Below are 22,070 nucleotides of genomic sequence, written 5' to 3' on the forward strand. Positions count from 1 at the left end.
CTGCCTTAAAAACAAGATTGGTGGGGAGGAGGGGGAACCTCCTCTCGAGGGTTACTTTCCGACCTCACATATACTTTTCTACAAAGGTTTGAAATAAAAATCTCCATCTAGTCTATAAAGTAACATTCCTACATTCCAGTTTTTAATAATGTTTTAGGAGCATGCATGTAGGAACTTGTCACAGGCATGGCTGAGATTTTACTAACTGGTAGAATGCCTTGGTCACAAGTCAGGATTCCTACTAACGGTCTTGTTGGGTCAGACTCAACCGGAGAGGAAGAAAGGGAATGTGGGTCTCTTTATGCTGCCTGGGAAATCTAACACCAACGCATTCCATTTCTCCACACAGGTTTCTGCATGTCCGTGTCTCTCCGTTTGAAAGTGCATTGATTTGTTCTTGAATGCTGACAAAAGTCCCAAAGGAAAATCGTTTGTTTTCCTGCTTACTCTTCTGTGATTTGTTTACTACTTAGGATCACCAAGTTAAAAACTGTGAACGTGTGTGCTCACAGACCCACTCCAATTGCTTGAGATAGAAAACAGAACCCAGATTACGTTAGCAAAGGCCTCATTTATTGATTCGTGTGATGAGGAAGCTCACCACACACTCCCGCCTGTCTCAATTCTCCCCATTTCTTAGCTTGGCCTCCACTGAATTAGCTTCTCAGGGGGGCAAATTCTTCTCTCTTTATGGCAGGGAGGCTGGTAGGAACGCCAAGTGCACATGTACTGCTTCTGCTAATCACCCAAAAAAAGAGATTCCTGCTGTGCTCCTAAGCTGATTTTGAAAACAAACCCTGGCTGTGTCTCATAGGCTACAACTGAGTGGTCGTCTCTCACCGTGGGTCTCTGGCGAACTCATAGGCAAGTGGTGTCCTGATTGGATAAGACCGCGCCTGGCAGAGGCTACCATGCGCTTGAGTAACAACGGAATAAAGGCTTTTTCCGGGTCTGGTTAAGCAGCTGCGGCAGAAGAGAGGTCCTTCGTGAGGTTCCTGCTAGGGCAGAGAAAAGAAGACATCCCTGAGGAGGATGAAGCCTGCTCAGGACAGGAACGCTCTGCCTGGTGTCTGTCTGCACTCCCATCTCTCTGTAAGAGCACTTTGAACATGAGACCTTGTGGTTTGAGTGTTAAAGTGTACCCTGCTGGCAGCTTTATTTTCCTGGCTGTGGAATCTTCAGGAGGTGGAGCCTGGCTGGAGGGAGTGAGTCATGGGGGTGGGGGGTCTTGAGGTTTGGTACCCTGTTCCACTTAAGCTCTGTAGTGCCCGGTGTCCTGGTGCCATGCCTCTTATTCCTAAAGATGTTTCTAAGATGTTTGTGGTGCAGCTGCTAGCCCTGAAGAGACGGTTGTCCATCCCCGCAAGATCCCCGGGGCGGGCTGGCAGAGCCCGCCATGCGACAAGCGGCTACAGTTTCCCACCAGTGGGAGGGCACGTGCCGCCAGGGCGGTGGCGGTGGGTAACAGACACATAGACACAAAAATAGGCATAAAGCTAAAATATTTATTACAGGAGGGGGGAAGAGAGAGAGAGAGAGAGAGGAGAGAAAGAAAAGGAAAGGAGAGACAAAGCCCCGTGTGTACACCGGGAGAGACAGGAGAAAGAGATGGCAGCGGAAGTCAGAGGTAAAAAAGGAGTGGGCGTGGCTAGGGCAGGGACCAAAAGAATAACATTTCCACATCTTGCTTTTAATAAAAAAGCAAATTAGACACCCCAGTTTGAAGGAATTGGGGCAGCGAATTCTCAAGACTGCTTCAGGCTGATTGTGGGCGTTGTCTTTTGTAGAAGGGGAACCCGACAGAAGGCTGGGTGCTGGTCGCATCCTGGCATGGCTGATCTCTTTGCTTTTGACTGGTGTCTATGGCATGGGAACGTCTGGTGTCCCTAAGGTATTGGCAGAACAAACAACAAAGTTAAATTAAGGGAAAAAATTTTTTTGCACTAGGGAATTGAGGGGGTATCTGACCTGTTTAAGATGGATTTTTTTAATTTGGCTCCCTGGAACTCGTAAGAACTCCTTGGGTTTGTGAAAACAGAAATTTTAGTCACATGGAAAGCAGTACAGGAGAGAAATTTGATTTAAAATTTATTCGGTGAGGTAACCTGGCAAGCAAAACCTTGCAGCTATCAAACTGTCAGAGATCTTTGAAAAGGATAAGATTTTACTTGAGTTAGTGATTAGAAAATGACAGAGAACTTACTTGGTTGGCACCCAGAGCTACTCCTTTTGGATCCTGCATTGTCGCTGAAGGTTGCACTTGACCTTTGCTGTTTAGCACAGGCTCCAGAAGACCATGTGGGCTAAGAAATCTGTAGGAAGACAGGCCTACCTTGACTTGAGCAGCTAGGCTGTCGATTCCAGCGATTTCGTTCACATCTGGAGATTTGGACGAAAGGCGGTTCTCCCCAATGGTCAGCGCTTTGCAGTCGAAGCAAAATGCAGAAGGACGTTGTTCTGTACGTGTCTGTCTTCTTTGGAGGGAGCAGAGAGCTGCTGCTAGGAGCCAACCTGTCTCTCTTTTGTTGTTGTTGCAAAAAGTTTTTAATAATTAAATACTTAAATATCACATTTCCCAGATCTCTGAGCAGTTCAGGGCTGGATTAAATATAGTTGTAGTATACTGGTTCTTAGCAGGTAAGATTTACACTCGTAAAAGGGCAGAAAGAAGAAACTGCTGGCAATGGAAGGTTGATGTCAGAACTGACAATGGTAGCGAACAACTTAAGGGACTTAAAGGTACATACCAGTTTAAAATATGAGACTCATGTTTTGTAGTCTGAAATGAGATGTAATAAACAATTATACATAGAAAGAGTGAACAAGAATTGAGCAACGTGGACGCCTCTGATGGGCCCTATCAGAGGCGTGACATTGTTCAAGACATATGTAACAGAGTTAATAGGAGGAGTTCAGTGAAAACCGGGTAAAGAGGCAGGGTAAAACCAGGAGTAAAACCGTAAAACTGTGAGTAAAACCGGGAGAGTGTGGTCACGTGGCCTGGCTCTCAGCCAAGATGGCGAAAGAGTCACTTGACCCACCTGGCCCTCAGCCAAGATGGCGACCGCCACGTGTTGTGGAAAAAAGTTTTTGTTTTATTGTAGAGCCGCCATGACATAACAGAAGCCGCAGCGGGGAGGGGCAAATGGCTGGAACCGAAAAAAAAAAAACAGCCATTTACAGTTTTTCTCTAGGTTATATTGGGTTGAACAGAGGCATTAAAGCATGAGGCCGGAGTGATAGGTCTGGACGGCTTGATACCCATGGCCAAAACCGCGGAAAAAACACTTGCAAAAAGGCACCTGAGGGGTCTTCTCTTCCTTCCGGTTCCCGCAGCCTCTCCATCCGTGAGCAGCAAAGTCTCTCGTGACACCCTGTACGAGGCGGTGCGGGAGGTCCTGCATGGGAACCAGCGCAAGCGTGGCAAGTTTCTGGAAACGGTGGAGCTGCAGATCAGCCTGATGAACTACGACCCCGAGAAAGACAAACGTTTCTCGGGCACCGTCAGGCTCAAGTCCACCCCTCGCCCCAAGTTCTCGGTGTGCGTCCTTGGGGGACCAGCAACACTGCGATGAGGCCAAGGCCATGGATATCCCCCACATGGACATCGAGGCACTGAAGAAGCTCAATAAGAACAAGAAGCTGGCCAAGAAGTATGACGCCTTTCTGGCCTCTGAGTCTCTGATCAAGCAGATCCCGCGTATCATGGGCCCAGGCCTGAACAAGGCTGCCAAGTTCCCTTCCCTGCTGACACACAATGAAAACATGGTGGCCAAAGTGGACGAGGTGAAATCCACGATCAAGCACCAGATGAAGAAGGTGCTGTGTCTGGCTGTCGCTGTCGGCCACGTGAAGATGACCGATGACGAGCTGGTCTACAACATCCCTTTGAGACGGGTATAGCCACGAATGAAAAGCCAGGAGTGAATGCTAGCGAAAGGAACAACCAGTGAAGTTCCTCCCAACCCCAGACAGCACCCGAGATTTCCGGGAGCTCAACAGAAATCTCTGTGCTAAAAGGGGGTGGTTAAGCTAGCCGACGCGCCCAGGCAGATGCAACACGTGGGTTTTGACCGTGCCCGGGAGGCGGAGGGCAGAGCTCCGGGCGGTGCCAGCTGAAGCTCCGGCCCCAGGTGGCGATCCAGGGCAGGCGGTCTCTCAACCAAAGCAGAGCGGGGAGACACTCACCGATTCAAACAATTAGGGAAGATGGTGAAGTGGAAAAGAACCCGGTTCAGGAGTCATGTGGCACCAATCTTATTCTTTCTTCTTCTTCTTAATTTTTTTTTTTTTTGATTTTCGAGACTGATCTTATACTTAAGATGTTTCTAAGATGTTTGCGGTGCAGCTGCTAGCCCTGAAGAGACAGTTGTAAGATCCCCGGGCGGCTGGCGGAGCCCACCATGTGACAAGCGGCTACAATTTCCCACGAGCGGGAGGGCACCGCGCGGCCGGTGGTGGTGGGTAACAGACACATAAACACAAAAATAGGCATAAAGCTAAAATATTTATTACAGGAGAGAGAGAGAGAGGGAGAGAGAGAGAGAGAGAGAGAGAGAGAGAGGAGAGGAGAGACAAAGCCCCATGTGTACACTGGGAGAGAACAGGAGAGAGAGAGGGATGGCGGCGGAGGTCAGAGGTAAAAAAGGAGTGGGCGTGGCTAGGGCAGGGACTGAAATGTTCTGTACGTTTATAAGTAAAACTTTCCTCTCGAACCTTGAACTTCTGCCTCTGGTTTTGGTCACAGCGACAAGGAAATAGCCAATATAGATCCCTTTTAGTAGGGATTTGAGACAGTGTCTTCTGCCTTAATTAGGCTGGTTTTGAATAAACTTATTTTCTTCCACCAACTTCTGTCTCCCATGTCCTCTGTGGTGTGGTGGGAAGTGTGGATCTCAGATTCTGATAACCAAAAGATGAGCAAAAAGTTTAAATAGTTCCTTTAAAAAGAAGCCAGTGGATTCCTTTGCTCTCTGTCTTTGGGAGAAATAACGACACTGACCAAACAGAGGCAAGCAATCACCATCAGATCAGGGGTGCATCTCCTGCTGGAAGCTGGAAAAACAAAAAAAGACACAACTTAGAGATGGGTTAGATGGGGGAGATTTTTAAACATTTTTAAGCAAGGTGTAGTGACTTGAGTGCCAGAAGCAGGCGGTTCTCTGAATTCAAGACCAGCTTGGTCTACAAAGGGAGTTCCAGGACAGCCAGAGCTGTGTAGTGAGGCACTGCCTCAAAATAAATAACTCTCTCTCTCTCTCTCTCTCTCTCTCTCTCTCTCACACACACACACACACACACACACACACACACACACTCACGTCTGAGATTGGGTCTCACTCTGTACGTAGTTCTGGCTGGTCTGGAAGTTGATAAGTAGCTACCATCTCACAGAGATCCACCAGCTTCTGCCTCCTGTGCAAGGTTTGCTTTATTTTGAAACACGTGTGTATGCACGCATGTGTGTTTGTGTGGAAGTGTGCACACTGGAATGCAGGTGCCCATACAGGTGGTTGTGGACATAAGCAATGTGTGCTGGGAACTGAACTGCATTCTTCTGACAGAGTGGCAGCACTCTTTGCTGCTAAACCTTCTTCCCAGCACCAGCCACAGAGAATTTTCTTTGGGAACGAGCCCATTTCTTCCTTATTCATTGATGTAACACAGTGACTTCCTAATGGCAACATCTGAAGTCAGTTACTTTTAAAAACTAAACTCAAAACAACTCTCCATTATGATTTGAGCATAAATGCCTCAAGGCAATGTCTTCTTAACACTCTGCTGCTGGTGCTGATTTGGAAGGTATGCAAACCCTTAGGAAGTACAGCCTTGCTGGAGGAATTTCTCACTGGGGACTGGTCTTTGAGTTTTATAACTTGGCCCTATTTTGTCTGTTTTGCATTTCCTGTGCACTTAGTGAGAAGCTGCGGTATACTCCTGCCTTAGCGCCTTCCACACTGTGGAGGACTGCGTTTCTGTACCGGGAGTTATGGCGGTCAGACGCTTAAAAGAAACCCCACACTAGCTCAGAAATAAGAAATAGGCATTTATTAAGGGGTAAACTCACAAATCAGAATTCTCCGCTTGACTGGTTGAATCACACGACCCAAAGGAGCAGCCGACTGGGCACGGAGCAAGGGGAATGAAAGAGAAGGGGTACACACACGCTTGGCTTCCCCATAAACAGTAAGAGAGGCCATGCCCCAGTATGCGGGTTAATACAAGCTGTAATACTTCCTACAGCACCTCCCCTTTTTCTTTATCTAAGGGGAGCACACCAGGGCCAGCTGGACTGGAATTGAACGAGCATGTGATCAAACTGGACCCTCTGAATGTGGCTGACAATGGTGGCTGATTGAGAAACCAATGATAATAGCACTGGGATTTGTCTCTACTGCATGTACTGGCTTTTTGGGATCCTAGTCTATTTGGATGCACACCTTCCTAAGACTGGATGGAGTGGGGAGAGCCTTGGACTTCCCACACGGCAGGGTACCCTGCCCTCTCTTAGGACTGGAGGGGGAGGAGGGAGGGTGAGTGGGGGAGTGAGAGGGAAATGGGAGGAGTTGGAAATTTTGAATGGTATTATTTATAGAGCAAAAACATCTAAAATAAAAAGAGAGTTCTAAGCCTAATACAAAATCATATACAATAAGAACAAATATCCTATTCTAACTAGCTTAAGTCTTGTATAATAAATAACTTGGCCAAGTCATGAGAGGAAAGTAACTATACTTATTTAGTTTTCAACCCCATCAAAGATCCGAGAAGGGAAACAATATTACTTGAGTAAACAGGAAGTGCAATCGAGCAACTTCCAAAATGTGCAACAAATGACAGAGACAACTAGCTACCTGGGCAATCACCCAAAGTCTCATTTGCAATGTTGAAGCAACCAACTTTGGCTAAGGCCTAACATAACTGACATACCATTTTCAAAGGCAAGAAACTTTTCAAAACTCTTATTCTGTCTTGTCAGGATTTGACAGTCCTGTTTTATCCATTTACGGATACTATGTATCTTTATCAGTGGTTGAGGTATGGGCATTTCTTTGCCCAAAGGCCAGTTCTGCCAAGAAGAAAACAAGCTCCCAGAGGAGTGTCTTTGTTGCTCAACATTCTTCTGTCAATTATGTTTTAAATAAACATTGATTGGTCAGTAGCTAGGCAGGAAGTATAGGCAGGACAACCAGACAGGAAGTAGAGATGGGTCAATAAGAACAGGAGAATTCTGGGAAGGAGGAAGCACATTTCTCCACAGTCCCGTCCAGACACCAAAGAAGCAAGATTTGACCCGCCTCACTGAAAAAGGTACCGAGCCATGTTGTAATAGGAGCGCCGGGGCTACGTCCCCAGCACCCCGGCCGCCTCGCTAGCTTATGCCCGGAAATAACAACACACAAACTGTATTCATTTAAACACTGCTTGGCCCATTATATCTATCCTCTTCTCGGCTAACTCTTGCACCTGGAGTAGCCCATTTCTAATAATCTGTGTAGCATCAGTCTTCCCGGGAAAGATTCTAGCCTACGTCCTTCCTGGGTCAGAGCTTCATTGCGTGTGCCTCAGAGAGCAGAGCTCTCGCATCTGCCCGGGAGAGGGGAGCATGGCGTCTCTCATCTCTCTGAGCTCACTTCCTCTTCCTTCCAGCATTCTGTCCTGTTTAGTCCTTCCACCTATGTTTTAACCTATCAGGGCCAAGCAGTTTCTTTATTGCTTAACCAATGAAATCAACAGATTGATATATGACACTCCCACATCAGAGCCATGTGGCTAACAGACAAGAATAATGGGCTAATATAAGTTATAAGAGTAAATAAGAAGCCTGAGCTAATGAGCCAATCAGTTTATCATTAATATAGACCTTCGTGTGATTTCTTTGGGGCTAAATGGCTGTGGGACCTGGTGGGAGGACAGAAACCAGGCAGGACAGAAAATTTATGCCTTCACGTTTACTAAAGCTGTAAGCCCAAATAAATCCTTTTCCCTCTTAAGACATTTTGTTATAGCATCAAGAAAAGGAACGAACACAACTGCATCCTCTTTGATTTCTGGCTAGGAGAACTTAAGTTATTCTGCACAGGAGACAGGAAGAGGTCCAGAGACTTTCTCAGTCTCTGGGCCATCATCGTTATCTTCATTATCATCATCAGCTGCTGCATGACTCCTCCCCTATCATCACTGCTGTGAAAGCTAACCTTAGATTAGTCTGGGTCTGTTTTGAGCCGTCAGCATTAAGAACGTGTGTATTAATGTTTCTATGTGGATGTGTGTAAATTCTAGTGCACATTATATGTGCGCACATATGTGTGAAGCCAGAGGTGGAAGCTCAGCATTTTCCTCTGTCACTCTCCACCTTAATTTTTGAGATAGAGATTCTCACTGGCCCTGGAGTTCACTGATTGGCTAGAATGGTTGGCCATGCAGCTCTGGGTTTCCACCTTCTCTAACCCCTTTCCCCCCCAGTACTAAATTTGCAATGTGTGCCATCACATCTGATTGTTTTTAATGTGGGCGCTGGGGATCCGAACTCAGGTCCTCGTGCTCTTGTAGCAGGAGCTTTACTGACTCAGCCATCACCACCCAGCCCCCTTGATGTTTGCTAAGCTATTTAGCCCTCACAACAAACTCAGGAGGTATTTATTTTCCTTGTCTTCGTTTTGTAATTGATAACATAGTAGCAGAGGGATGTAAATGTCACATATGTGGTGAGGGCAGCAGAAGTGGCCTCGCTTAGGTTGCTTCCCCTTGGGAGGCTCTTTCCTCAGACAGGTATGAGTCTAACTCTCCCCTCCACCCCTGTGCACCCCTTTTTGCTCAGCAGCTCCTCCTCTGTGGTGCTTTCCTTAACCACCGGTTTTAATATTGCATCTCTCCCAGCATCTCCTAGGCACTGGTCCTGCTCGGTTTTGTTCCATAGTACCAACCACCCAATAACCTATGGTTTGTTTTGTTGTCTGCTTCTTCAAAGTGGAATGGAGAATCCCCGAGGGCAGAGGTGTTTTCCGAGCCATTCTCTTGCTAGAATAATTCCAGCACACAGGAAATGCTCAATGAATATTTACGGGATGCATGACTCCTAGCTGTTGTTTAATATGGTGATGTTACTACATAAGACACACAAGTGACATTGTCACCCTATAATCCTGTTTATCCTCGGCAGCTTCTTCATAAGAATTAGGATGATAATTTTTATTATTTTTAACTGTGACATCTGTGTGTGGCTCCTGAGTATGTCCAGGTGAGTGCTGAGGTTTGAGGAAGCCAGAGGCATCAGAACCCCTGGAACTGGAGTTCTAGGTGGTTGTGAGTTGGCTGATGTGGGTTCTGGAGACCAAACTCAGGTTCCAGAGACCAGTACATGTTCTTATCTCCTGTGGTAGTTTGAATGTAATTGGCCCCCGTGATCTCATTGGGGGTGGCACTATTAGGATGCATGGTTTTGTTGGAGTGGGTATGGGCTTGTTGAGGAAGCGTGTCCCAGTAGGGGTGCGCTTTGAGGTTTCCTATGCTCCGTGTTGCGGTCGACTTCCTGTTGGCTGCAGGATATAGTTCTCTCAACTCCTCCCGTGGCACATTCACCCGCAGGCTGCCATGCTCCCTGCCATGATGAGGGAACCTCTAAAACTGTAAGTGAGCCCCCTCAATGAAATGTATTCCTTATAAGAGCTGCTGTGGTCATGGTGTCTCAGAACCAAGACAACTGTTGAGCCATCTCTCCACTTCCCAGAAGCTGTTTTTTATGTTTTCCTCCCAGGTTGAATGAATTTTTTTCCTTCCTTTCTGTTAATTTAGAATATTACTTAGCAAAAATTAGGCACTTAAAATGAGGTAGAGCTCCCCTTTCTGTGTCTGTCTCTGTCCTTACAGTTCATCTCTCTAAAGCATATATTTATACCATTAGGCTGCTATCTCTCTTCCACATGCAAAGGACTTCCCAGGTTCTTGCTTTTGATTGAGTGGGTAAGACACCTAAGTCCTGTCATGTCATTTCCACAAGCAAACACTGTTTCCATTTCATAAGCAGTGTAACCAGCCCAGGGCTCACGTGTCGTCACAAGGCCTCATAGCTGCTGACATGCTCTGACTCCAGAGTCTATTTGCTTTTTAACCCCCCAGGTTATATTCAATTCTTTTAGACCTGGTCTCAGGCTAGAGCTCACTATGTAGTCCGGACTGGCTTTGAACTTGCAGCAAACTGTGGAACATTCCTTTATACTGTGTGAACATGTGTCACTGTGATTAGTTCAATAAAGAAGCTGACTGGCCAATAGCTGGGCAGGATAAGTTTCAGTGGGAGAACCAGACTAAGGACACTGGGGAGAAGAGGGGTGGAGACAGAGGAGTTGCCAGTCAGACACAGAGAGGAAATAGGAGGTGCAAGATGAAAGAGAGGTAAAGCCACATGGCAGAATGTAGATTAATACAAATGGGTTAGTGAGAGTTGTAAGTGCTAGTCAGTAATAAGCCTGAGCTCTCGACCAACCATTCATAATTAATAATAGTCTCAGTCTAGTTATTTCGAAGCAGCTACCAGGACACAGAGAAACTGCCTACAATCCTCCTGCCTCAGCCTCCGCTAGTGCCAAGATTACAACCATAAAACATTAAAAGCAGCTCTAAATTATTTGTTCTTTTACCCATTTCCCTGAGGCAGTCACTCTACATCAAGGCCAGTGAACTGAAGTCCAGAGAAAAATGAAACAAGGAAGAACAGTAATGGAACTAGATGTTGGAGCTCTTCCCATGGCAGAGGGCCTGTGAAGAGCCTTCCACACACTGTCATTTCCTTCTCACCAGCATCTCATGGGGTCAGTTTTAGCAATGGCTTCCCGTTTACATGCTCAGCAACAGGTGTGGAGACCACGCCACTCCCCCAAGACCACGCTACACCCCCCAAGACCACGACACTATCGTTCTCCACTGGCAAAGGTCACAGGTAAAACTAAGCTGCTACAAACAGTTGGCTGTGTTTTTCTAGAAGCATACCAAGAATTTTGGTGAGTTGAAATATTTTGACATAAATCCTTCTTTGTAAAACCAGTGATAAAGAGCAGATTGTGTATTGTGTGGTGTAGTGTGTGTGTGTGTGTGTGTGTTTGCCACACATTTGTTTTACTGAAAGGAATTACTTAAGGGAGAAAAACAAATTAAACATTCTGTTGGCATAGTTTGACTCTTTTAATAAACATGAAAATGTTACTATGGCAAGTAGTGTAGACCATGTGAGGGGCAACAAAGTAATTACAAGGGAGACAGGCTAGTTTAGAATAACCTAATTTTTCTTTTTTGTATTTTCTCCCTTGAATCTGTTTTGTTACCAGTTTGAGCCCTTGGCTTATTTTTGAATGTTCAGGTCCTTGGTTCTTTGAATTTGGGTTTCAAGTTCACAAAACTAAAGGGGTTTATTTTGACATAAACTAAAAGACTGAGAAAGTTACGTTTTTTAATATACTATTTCTCACTGAGACAAAGATAGTATCCTAACTGGTTAATTTTAACGGTCTGTTTTTGTTATTGTTGTTTTGTTTTTTTTTTGTTTGTTGTTTTTTGAGACAAGGTCTCAGGCTGGCCTCAGACTCCCTAGATTAACTAGGACTGACTTTGAACTCCCAGTCCCAACTCTTCTTCCCAAACCCTGGGTCAGAGGCATGTGCCACCCGGTCATACTGTGTGCTGTCTTTTAAAGAATCCATCTCTTGAGTTACAGGTGAAGAGGGGGAGGCAGGCTGACCTGGCTCATAGGGGCTTCGGGAATACGCACTAGAGTGTGGCCTTTGCTCTGGAAAGATAATGTAAGAATGAGAAATTGTCTTAGGAGAGGATCTGAGTTTCCTGAGGAGTTAGATGCCAGTATTCCAGAACATCCATGAGTTCCCTAGATAGACCATAGTGGGAGAAGTCAGCCGTAGCTCTAGCAGCAGGTTGCTTGTTGGTTCCCAGCCACCTGGCTAGCTTAGACCCGAAATAATCACACAGAAACTGTATTAATTAAATCACGGCTTGGTCCATTAGCTCTAGCTTCTTATTAGCTAACTCACACATTAATTTAACCCATTTCTATTAATCTGTGTATCGCCACATGGCAGTGGCTTACCAGGTAATGATCCCAGCGTCTATCTCAGATCTGGGGAGAATGCACTGACCCTACTTAGGAAAGGAACTATGGCACTAAGATAGGTGTGTTGGTACATGCCTGTAATACCAGAAACATGTGGTGGGTGGTACATGTCTGTAATACCAGAAACACGTGGTGGGTGGTACATGTCTGTAATACCAGCACTTGGAAGGCAAAGGCAAGAGGGTCAGGAGCTTGGGTGGATACTAAGTTCTAGAGTAGCCTGAGACCTCATCTGAGAAGAAAAGAAAATAATTGGTAGTGCCCCTTTCTTCCCAGGGTTCATGTATGGATATAGTTTCCAGAAGTTGGGATAATTAGAACACTATCTGAATGAGCACAAATGGCTCAAGGGAAGTTTCTTAAGACATCAAGAGCATCTCCTACTATGATAGTGGCCGAAAAATTAAAGAAAACCACTGCAGGATTCAACTGAGAACATCCTGAAGGCAATTAACGGTTTTCCCATCAATCAAGATGAGTATGTGCTGACTGTGTCCAACCCAGAGCGTCCAACAGCTCTGTCCTCAGCTAAAGTGAAGGTCGGCAGCCAAACTGTGGCAGACGAGGCTTGGGGAGGGCCTCACAGAACCACCAGGCTGGCCGGTGTCCTCTTCACCTTCCTGCAGAGCCCATGCTCAAAGGAAGAAAAGTCCTTCCTGCAGCAAGCGCTTGGGTCTCTCCTTTTCCCCTTCCAGACACTTCATAGTTGGGCCAGCTGGGAGGAGACCAGATGCTAGTGCCAGCTTTTGGCTCACATGTCTTTCCCCTTTTCAGTTTATGAAAAAAAAAATGCCACCTAGCATGAAACCCCCACCCCCTGGAGGCTATAAAGCTTGGAATTAACATTTTTTTTTTGGAAAAGGAAATTTGTTTACATTACAAAATAAATGGTTATGTACAGCTATGTTTGACCACAGCTCCTTTCATTTGACTAAGAGTTGCACTTTTGATCATAATCTTTTTTTTAGGTCTTCAGGATCCGAACTGTTTCTAGCCTGTGACTTACAGGGTGACTCGGGTACCAGAACTTGTAACACGATTGACTAAAACTCAGAGACAGATACTGGATTCAACCTGAAGGTCAGAAAAACAAAACAGCCAGCCACAGGCTCTTACCTCTACCTCAGTCTGAAATGGCAATCCTGCCTCCAGGAATCCTCAGAATGAGACTGTGTCTAAGAGCTGTCTCCTCCTGTTTTATATTCCTCTCTAGGGCTGGGATTAAAGGTGTGCACCACTACTGCCTGGTTTCTATAGCAAACTAGTGTGGCTACTGGGATTAAAGGCGTGTGTCACCACTGCCTGGTCTGTATGACTGACCAGTGGGGCTGTTTTACTCGCTGATCTTCAGTCAAGCTTTATTTATTAAAATACAAATGAAATCTCACTATAAGAACTGCTTCCAGCCTAGTGACTTATATGGTGACCGGGAGATAGAAAGAAGGTTCCCCCCTCCACCACTGTCCACACACTCAGCAAGAGGGGGCTGACCTGTCTGTCTGGGGACTAAAGTTTACAGGTAACTCCGATTTACCGTTTATCGTCTGCTAAGGAATGTTTAAGTAATTTAGCATCTTAGTTTACTGCTCGTTATATAGGTTTTTTTTCTCTCTTTTTACTTGAGTGCTGGGGAATTGAACTTAGGGCTTCTAGCATGCGATATACCCACTCTGGCTTTGGTGCTTGTCTTGTAGAAGAGAAACTTAAAGAGATTCAGCTGCTTGGCCAAGGACATCTAGCTAATGAGTGGAAGAGGTGGTTATGGAGCCAAGCAAGTGGATCTGGGGTCAAGCTGCCCAGCTCCCTGCCTGGCTCTTGAATACCTGGTTCTCCAGGCCCTGTCCACAGAGGGCAATGAAAGGGCATTGCTTTTCATAAGTGTGTTATGGTTTCAGATGTTCACTGAAGACAACCAAACACCCAGTGTCTGATACTGTATATGGCTATCACAGCTAAGTCTTGACTCAAGGTTGAGCTAAAGTTGTGTTTAAGTGGTTTCATTATGGGAGAGCAGTGTGTGTGTGTGTGTGTGTGTGTGTGTGTGTGTGTGTGTGTGAATGAGAGAGAGAGAGAGAGAGAGAGAGAGAGGGGGGGAGGGGGTCCAAGAATCTTTCCTTCTTCTCTTTCTCAGTGTCATCTGTGTTTTATAGTACTCGGTATCAGACACAGGCCCTTGTGCTCGCTGAGCAAGTGGTCTACCACTCATCCTGGGATTTGTTCTGGAACACTTTTCCTTAAAGTTGACAGAATGGCAGCATATATTTCCCCAATCTCCTATTTGTGTTTCAAGTTCTTCTCTTCCCTTCCCTTCCCTTCCCTTCCCTTCCCTTCCCTCCCCTCCCCTCCCCTCCCCTCCCCTTTCCTCACCTCCCTTCTCCCCCTCCCTCCCTCACTCCCTCTCTCTCTCTTTTTTCCCCTTCCTTCCTTCCTTCCTTCCTTCCTTCCTTCTTTCAGACAGGATCTCACATCCCAGTCTGACCTTGAACTTGCTATATAGTCAAGGACGGCCTTGACCTACTGATCCTCTTGCCTCTGCTCCTAGGCAAGGATCATGGGACCTGCCTGGATGTGCTCTCACTCATTATCAAGGCATCATTCTTTTTTTCATATTCTACTGCAGTTTTTCATTCTTTGGCAAACACAACTGTCTTGACTCTGTGGAGCCAATCTTCATGTCATTCATATTGCTGCCAAGGGGAAGATAGAGGAGATAAAAATACGGACAGGTCACCTCTTCCCAGTCTGTATGTGCAGACAGGGTGAGCAGACTAGACCTTGGCTTGGCGATGCCCTGCACAACACTGTGGGGAATGGAACTGGGAAGGGCTGAATCTGAGGTATAGACATTAGTGTTGATGAAGGAGTGGAGAGAGACTGGGAAATAATCCAAAGGTAGATGGTGCAGCTGGCTTACAACTGACTCTGCCTGCATTCATATGTGGGGAAGGCTATCGCCCCTAAACGAACAGAACAGAACTTGCGACAGACCTGCCCCTTAGCAGAGCAGCTGGGTGGCAACACGAAGGACCAGAGTGGGATTACTTACTTTTCCTAAAGAGCATGCTTTTTTTTTTGTCTATTGTGATATCTTGAATCTCTCTCTTATTTATTTATTTATTATGTATACAATATTCTGTCTGTATGTATGTCTGCAGGCCAGAAGAGGGCACCAGACCCCATTACAGATGGTTGTGAGCCACCATGTGGTTGCTGGGAATTGAACTCAGGACCTTTGGAAGAGCGGGTAATGCTCTTAACCTCTGAGCCATCTCTCCAGCCTGGATCTCTCTTTTTTAAAGGTTATTTCCCATAATATCCCCAGAGCTGCTTTTAAAATGTTGATCAATTAAATAACCCACTTCTTTTCTGTTTTTAAATTATGTGTACTGGTTAGTACAACTTGACACAAGCTAGACTAATTTGGGAAGAGGGACTCTCAAATGAGAAAATGGCTCCATAGGATTGGTCTATATAGACAAGTTTGTAATGCCTTTTCTTAGTTATTGGTTGATGGTAGAGGGCCCAGCCCATTGTGGGTGGTGCCATTCTTGGGCTGCTGGTCCTGGGTTCTTTAACAAAGCAGGCTGAACTAGCCATGGAGAACAAGCCTGATGGAGGAAGGTCATTGGTTAAATAAAAAGAAACTGCTTGGTCCCCATTGGTTAGAAGATAGGTGGGAGGAGTAAACAGAACAGAACGCTGGGAGGAAGAGGAAGTGAGCTCAGACTCCACATCTCTCCTCTCGGGAGCAGACGCCTCAGAGAGAGACGCCATGCCCCACTCCCGGGCAGACACACGCCATGAAGCTCCGACCCAGGATGGACTAGGCTAGAATCTTCCCAGTAAGACCAGTTCTCACAGATTATTAGAGATGGGTTGATCGGGATATCAGAATTAGCCAGTAAGAGCTAAAGGGCCAAGCAGTGTTTAAATGAATACAGTTTGTGTGTTGTTATTTCGGGGCATAAGCTATCCAGGCGGCTGGGGTGCCAGGGACGCAGCCCCGCCGCCCCTAATTACTACACAAGCCAGTAAGCAGCACCCCTCCATGGTCTCTGCATCAGCTTCCCCTGCTCGGTTCCTGCTCTGACCTCCCTAGATGATGGATGGACTCCAAGCTATAAGACATAATAAATCCTTTCTTTTCCAACTGGCTTTTGGTCATAGTATTATCACAGCAATAGAAACCTAACTAAGACACTATGCATTTTAAAAGATGTACTTATTTTATGTTATGCATATGAGCACTGTGCCTGAGCATATGCCCAGTGCCCACAGAGGCCAGAAAAGACATCAGAACTGGGGCTGGAGTGTGAGTCTCCATATGGGTTGGTACTGGGGACCGAATCTGAGTCTTCTGGAAGAGCAGTCAATACTCTTCAGCCCTGAGCCTTGTTTCCAACTCATTTTAAGGAGACGGTCTCACACATCCTAGGCTTGCCCTGAACTTGCTATGTAATGACAGTATGACCCTGGACTTCTGATCTATCTGCCTAAACCATGACACCTGGTTTAATGCCATGTTGGGGTTCTAGTCCATGGCCCTTGTGCTGGTCAGTATCCTCCCAGCCCTGGACCTTCTACATCTTTTTGATATTGTTTGTTTGTTTTGTGTCTGTTGTTTTGTAATAGGGTCTTACTCATAGCTCTGGCCAACTCTCTGTAGACCAGGCTGGCCTTGAACTCACAGAGATCCTTCAGTCTCTGCTTCCCAAGTGCTGGGATTAGAGTTGTGTATGCCACCATGCTTTGCTGATGTCCTCCATACTTCTGATGACTTCTTATCATCCATAGCTTACAGTGGATACAGGTCGATCAGGTCCACCCGAACTTACTGCTTGGATAAGGCCCCTAATACTTCTCTGGGCCCCTCCCCTCTCCACACACTGCTCTCCGGCTACTCTGGGCCCCATGATTTCACTGTATGCTTACTCTCTTTCACTAAAAACTTCCATGCCCATTTCAAGTCCCACATAGCCCTCTGTTGGAAGCCCACATCACTTTCTCCAGAAGCAGAGCAGCTCCCTGCATGGACCAGGGAGCTCAAACCCATCGCTCAAACATCTGCTGGATCACTTGGGACTTTCAGATTCGCACATTAGTTTCTGCTCTCCTTGTTCATTAGACTAAAATTCCCCGAGAAAAATGACTTTGTTTTGATTCATTCTATGTTGCCAAGGTGTCCAATCTTAACAGAATAGGCTTAACAAATAGAAAACTAGAAAGTAAAAATTTTACTTTTTGTGTTAATTTGAGAACCTCTTATTCATATAAGGACCTTGTCCTCCTTCCTGAAGAAAAAAGTTTGATGGAGAAGGTAAAAAAAAATATATATCATGCACTATCTTCTGTTGGGGATTGTTATTTCAACATTGTAAAGATGTATTACGTTTGTTTGTGTTGTGGAATGTTACTTCAACTATGCAAAGGTGTGTTGCATTTGTTTATGTTGTATTACGTTTATGTTGTATTACGTTTGTTTGTGTTGTGGAATGTTACTTCAACTATGCAAAGGTGTGTTGCATTTGTTTATGCTGCATTAGTGTAATTAGGCAAAGGTGTTACAACTGTTTATGCTGTATTTATTTAATCATGGAAATAGGTGTTGCCTTTCTTTTACTTTGCCTGCCTAAGGGACCTGATTGGCCCAATAGAAAGATGAATGACCAATAGCTAGGCAGAGGTGGGGCTGGTAGGGAGAGAGAATAAGTAGGAGGAGGACTCTAGGCTTGAGGAAGAAAGAGCGGGAGATGCCTGGGGTTAGTCAGCCAGGAAGCCACCAGCCAGAAACCAAGGAAGTAGTGAAAGTAGAATATGCAGAACTGAATAAAGGTAAAAAGCCCCAAAGCAAAAACACAGATGAAGAGAAATGGGTTAAAATAAGTAGTAAGAGCTAGTGAGACAAGTTTAAGATAAGGCTGAACATTCAAAACTAATAAGTCTCTGGGTTGTGATTTGGGAGCTGGTTAGTGGCCCAACATGGGGTGCCAAATATATCAGGCTTTCTCTTGGGGCCAGTGTCCCCTACTCCAAGGCCACTCAGACAAAAAACAAACAACCAAACAAACCCGCGAAGACCGATCTACAATTGTGAAACATACAGATCCAGTTTAGAGCAGGCTTACCTTTTAACAGCTGGCAGTTGTATGTGCTCAGGTTCCCAACAGACCGCAAGTTTATCAGCTCTCCTTTGGGGTTGCGGCTCTTACTTACGACTTCAAATACCTCATAGGGGGGGATCAAGACTTCCTTCCGGAAGGAGAAGTCTTGCAAAGAGGCACCCAGGCACGTAGCAATAGTAAACAGTGTCTGGTTTCCAGACTCCTGGGTCTCCTTCCTCAGCAGGGAGGCAGAGAAGAACTGGCCAAACCGAATGGTGGCACCCACATGGACTTCAAACTTCACGTTCTTCATCCCATGGTGCACCTCGTAGCACAGGTCACTGTTCTTCGTGGCTCTCTCTTCCCTCAGCAGCTGGATGGCTGAGGTGAGGAAGTAATGCAAATACTTGAAGTGGAATGACTGTTGGTACTGCCCAGGAGACCCCACATCCTTGGCCATGGCTGTGGCAAAGTCAGAGCTCACATTGTGATTCAAGGTGTAGACCAAGATGGCCACAGCATGTGTAGTGGTCATGCTCTCGGGGAGGGTTTCCTCTTGGCTCAACCAGGTTAAGTGGGCTTTTTGCCAGGCTCTGGAGTAATACTTATGACTGCCTATTTCCTCCACAAAGTAGTCTCCTTGGCTTAGCTCCTCCATGATCTGTTTGCTACAGCCTTGGTATTGATCATCAAAAGAATCTGGTGTCAAGTCAAGGTCAACTTTGAGAGCAACCTGTAAGAGAAAGAAATCTTGATTTGTGTTATCCAAGCCAGATAGAGGGAAATGAGGTCACAGATTTGTTGTGTCCTACAGCGTTTTACACGGGATAGTCAAGCCATGTCTATTATAATGACCCCCGTGCTATTCTTACCTGGTCTGGGATTATTGTTATTCATAAGAAGCACACAGAACTCAAAAGCTCATCTCGCCAGGAAGGAAGTGTTCTGTACCATAGAGCTCACAGTGTTTCTATATTTTGAATTTGTTGAAGAAATAAGGCACTAACTGTATAGTTTGATTTTACTTTCCACATCCTTCAGCTTCCCTTCACAGGTGTTAAGAGAAGGTCGTTAAGAGCTGGGTGTGGTGGCTTGTGTTTATAAACTAGCACGCGGAAGGCTGAGGTAGGAGAACTGCTATGAGTTGGAGGCCTGCCTGGGTTACAGTGTGGGACCCTGCCTTGATGAACGATGAGTAAAAACTCAGGGTCAGAAATTGGGGTTCAACCTAAAGATCCGAAGTGCAAAGTAACCAGCCACTGGCTCTTACCTCAACCTCAGTCTGAAATGCCGATCCTGCCTCCCAGAATCTCAGAATGAGACTGTGTCTGAGAACTGTCTCCCCTCCCCCATTTTATATTCCTTTCTAGGTTTAGGATTAAAGGCATGCACCACTGAGATTAAAGTGCATGTCATTGTGGCTAAGGGGATTCAACCGTGTGTGTTACCATAATCTGGTCTGTAAGGCTGGCCAGTGGGACTGTCTTACTCTCAGATCGGCAGGCAGCCTTTATTTATTAAAATACAATGGAAACGCCACTGCACTGCCTCAACCCAACCTTATATTAATATATATATATTTAACTTTACATCTTGCTGTGTACTTGCACGTCCTTGGAGGCCAGAGGTCAATGCCACGGGTCCTCCTTTATTGCTTTCCACTCTGTGTTTTGAGATAATTTCTCCCACTCAGCCAGGAGCTCAACAGTTTAGCGGAGGGGTTAGCCAGTGATCTCTGGAGCTCTGGGGACCTACTTGTCTCCACACACCTTTTCCACTGCTGGTGTGGGGGTTACAGATGCCTTCCACCATGCCTGGATTTCATGTGCTTTTTAGGGACCCCCACTCAGATTGCCATGCTTGTGTGTCAAGCACTTTAACCCCGAGCCTTCTTTCCAGCCGCCCTATCTTAAATGTTTAAACTGTATCGAAGAAAAACCTTGATCGATAAGTAGTGTTAGGTTCTCCATGGGAGACTCTGGTGAAAAAAGCAAACTTCTTGCTTACTTAGATTCTGAAGAAAAAAAGGAGACAACAAAAGGCAAACATGGAATCTAAAATATCCCCCTCCTTCCTCAATGAGGCCACGTGGGTGCAGGCAGCTCTGGGTCTGGTGGCAAGCTGGCTTAAGAGTAAATTTCAGATCCAGTCAGACTTGTCTCCACAATGGCTGGCAGCTCTGAAGGCTCTCAGATAACATCTTGTCCTGGGGGAAAAGCCCTCTTGTCACAGACTTAAGGTTAACCAAGCCCCAGCGTGGAGAGCAGAGCTGACTCCCTGTGCGCAGTTTTTCTTCCAAATCTTCTCAAGAAAGCACTGTTCCCAAGGGAGCGGGGTGAGCAGAGAGTGGGGCAGTGCCTAGGCGAGCCTGTCCTCTCGGTAGTGAGGGGACAGCACACTCCTTTGTGGTGGGGTGTTGGGGGGAACACTTGAGCACTGTCTAGGGAGCGCGGAAATGAAGCTAGTGGCTCCCTGGGTTCCATGGGCTCACTATTGAGAACCTTACCTGAATTACCCAATTCAGACCTAGGCTTATGTCTCAGCAAAGCAATGATGCTTTTCTCACTAACAGAATGCGTCAAAGGGCAAGATTCTGTCCAAGGTCTGTGCTGGTGGGGGTGGCGCTAGAAAGCACTCGCTGTGGTATTTTAAGTGTGTGAGTTATGATGACATGCTGTCTAGTTGCATATAATCTCGGTCTAGTTTTTAAGAGCGATCGAATGATGTTAGGCAGTACATAAGATTTTAAAACAAGCTTCTATTAACTCCCCCAAGCATCACGTTCTGTCAAATATTACCATGTCACCAGATCTCAGGTATTTCCCTGTACCGTTGATCAATAGCTCATTTTCAGTATCTAGATCTTAAGTTAGAATACTCAAAACTTGTGCTGTCCCTACAAAGTTGTTTCGAGTCAAATGGGCTTACTTCACATGATTTGTCCCTTGGAAACAGTTATTTTAATACTTAAAAAGAATCAGGAAAATAGCTCTATGCCAGATCATCAATTATAAAAAAAAAAAAAAGCCTTTTTTTTTTTTTTTTTTTTTAAATGGCAATTGTTTCCCTCAGTCTTCACTGAGATCCTTTGCTCTTGGATTGTGGTGTCTAAGTTTTTATCACTGAGGTGGCCACCAGGTATATGTCCATCCTAACGGTGCATAGGTCGCACAGATCACCGAGAGATCCCCTTTTCCATTGTCCCTACCTCAGTGCTCCCCGCGGGGGTCTGCAAGGCCCAGAGCGACAGCAGCAGCCACAGCAGCAGCCACAGCGGTGTGACCTGTTCTCCTGGCAGCCACAGCTTCATCCTCCCGTCCTCTGTATTTGGTAGAAGCGTCCTCTTGGATCTACTGGTCAGTGGGCAGTAGTGGCGCTTTGGGTCAGCAGCGTGTCGTTGCCCTGAAAGCCGCAACCCGGAGTGAGCTCTGGAGCCCTCCTCTTGGCCTTTTCTATCTGGGCTGTGTCTGAGGTTCTGCTCCTGCCGCAGCAGCTGAGACTTCGGTTGAGCATCAACAACCGACAGCTTCCTCCAGCTCCTTTGTAAAGTTGAAGTCTCTGAAAGACTAGACACGCACGGCACACAGAGATTGTCGAGCCGAGTCAGTTTCAAATTTTAAGAAGGTAAAGCCCTTCTCCCTAACTAGTCAGCATTCTGGGAAATGCCAAGGGTCTGCTCAGGGTCAGGCGCTGCAGTTCAGCCTTGGCTTTCCCAGAATGCAGGAAAAAGCATGCTCATTAGTGCTTGGGGCCAAGTCCCATTATCTGGAGCCCCAGGCTTTCATTGTGAGCGCAGCTGGGGAGATGCAATCTTAAGGTGGGCCTGTGTCAGGCTCGTCTGGTGCAGC

General features: G+C 46.1%; 1 protein-coding gene and 1 pseudogene across 1 annotated transcript; one reads left to right on the forward strand and one right to left on the reverse strand.

Annotated features, from left to right (window-relative positions):
* The first annotated feature begins 1,396 nt into the window (after positions 1 to 1,396).
* LOC121436824 lies at positions 1,397 to 3,903 on the forward strand (annotated as a pseudogene).
* Positions 3,904 to 4,555: 652 nt separating this feature from the next.
* Positions 4,556 to 21,532, reverse strand: Art4 (ADP-ribosyltransferase 4 (inactive) (Dombrock blood group)). The gene is made up of 3 exons (XM_041645328.1): positions 21,431 to 21,532; positions 18,247 to 18,955; positions 4,556 to 5,055 (listed from the first exon to the last, which is right to left on the reverse strand). The coding sequence occupies exons 1-3, from the start codon at positions 21,530 to 21,532 to the stop codon at positions 4,943 to 4,945; spliced, it is 924 nt and encodes a 307-aa protein (XP_041501262.1). The 3' UTR covers positions 4,556 to 4,942.
* Between the last annotated feature and the right edge of the window lie 538 nt (positions 21,533 to 22,070).

This window comes from Microtus oregoni, unplaced genomic scaffold, assembly GCF_018167655.1.
Source record: "Microtus oregoni isolate MIOR12 unplaced genomic scaffold, Mior012 000002F_ref0000024, whole genome shotgun sequence".
In the NCBI taxonomy this organism is placed as follows: domain Eukaryota; kingdom Metazoa; phylum Chordata; class Mammalia; order Rodentia; family Cricetidae; genus Microtus; species Microtus oregoni.

What these genes read in the sequence shown, in the direction of transcription:
- Art4 (XM_041645328.1), bottom strand. Translation starts at nt 21,532, where the DNA reads ATGAAGCTGTGGCTGCCAGGAGAACAGGTCACACCGCTGTGGCTGCTG. An exon ending in CCCCCGCGGGGAGCACTGAG is followed by an intron (nt 18,956 to 21,430) that starts GTAGGGACAATG and finishes TTTCTCTTACAG; the next exon opens with GTTGCTCTCAAAGTTGACCT. An exon ending in CAACTGCCAGCTGTTAAAAG is followed by an intron (nt 5,056 to 18,246) that starts GTAAGCCTGCTC and finishes TTGTTTTTCCAG; the next exon opens with CTTCCAGCAGGAGATGCACC.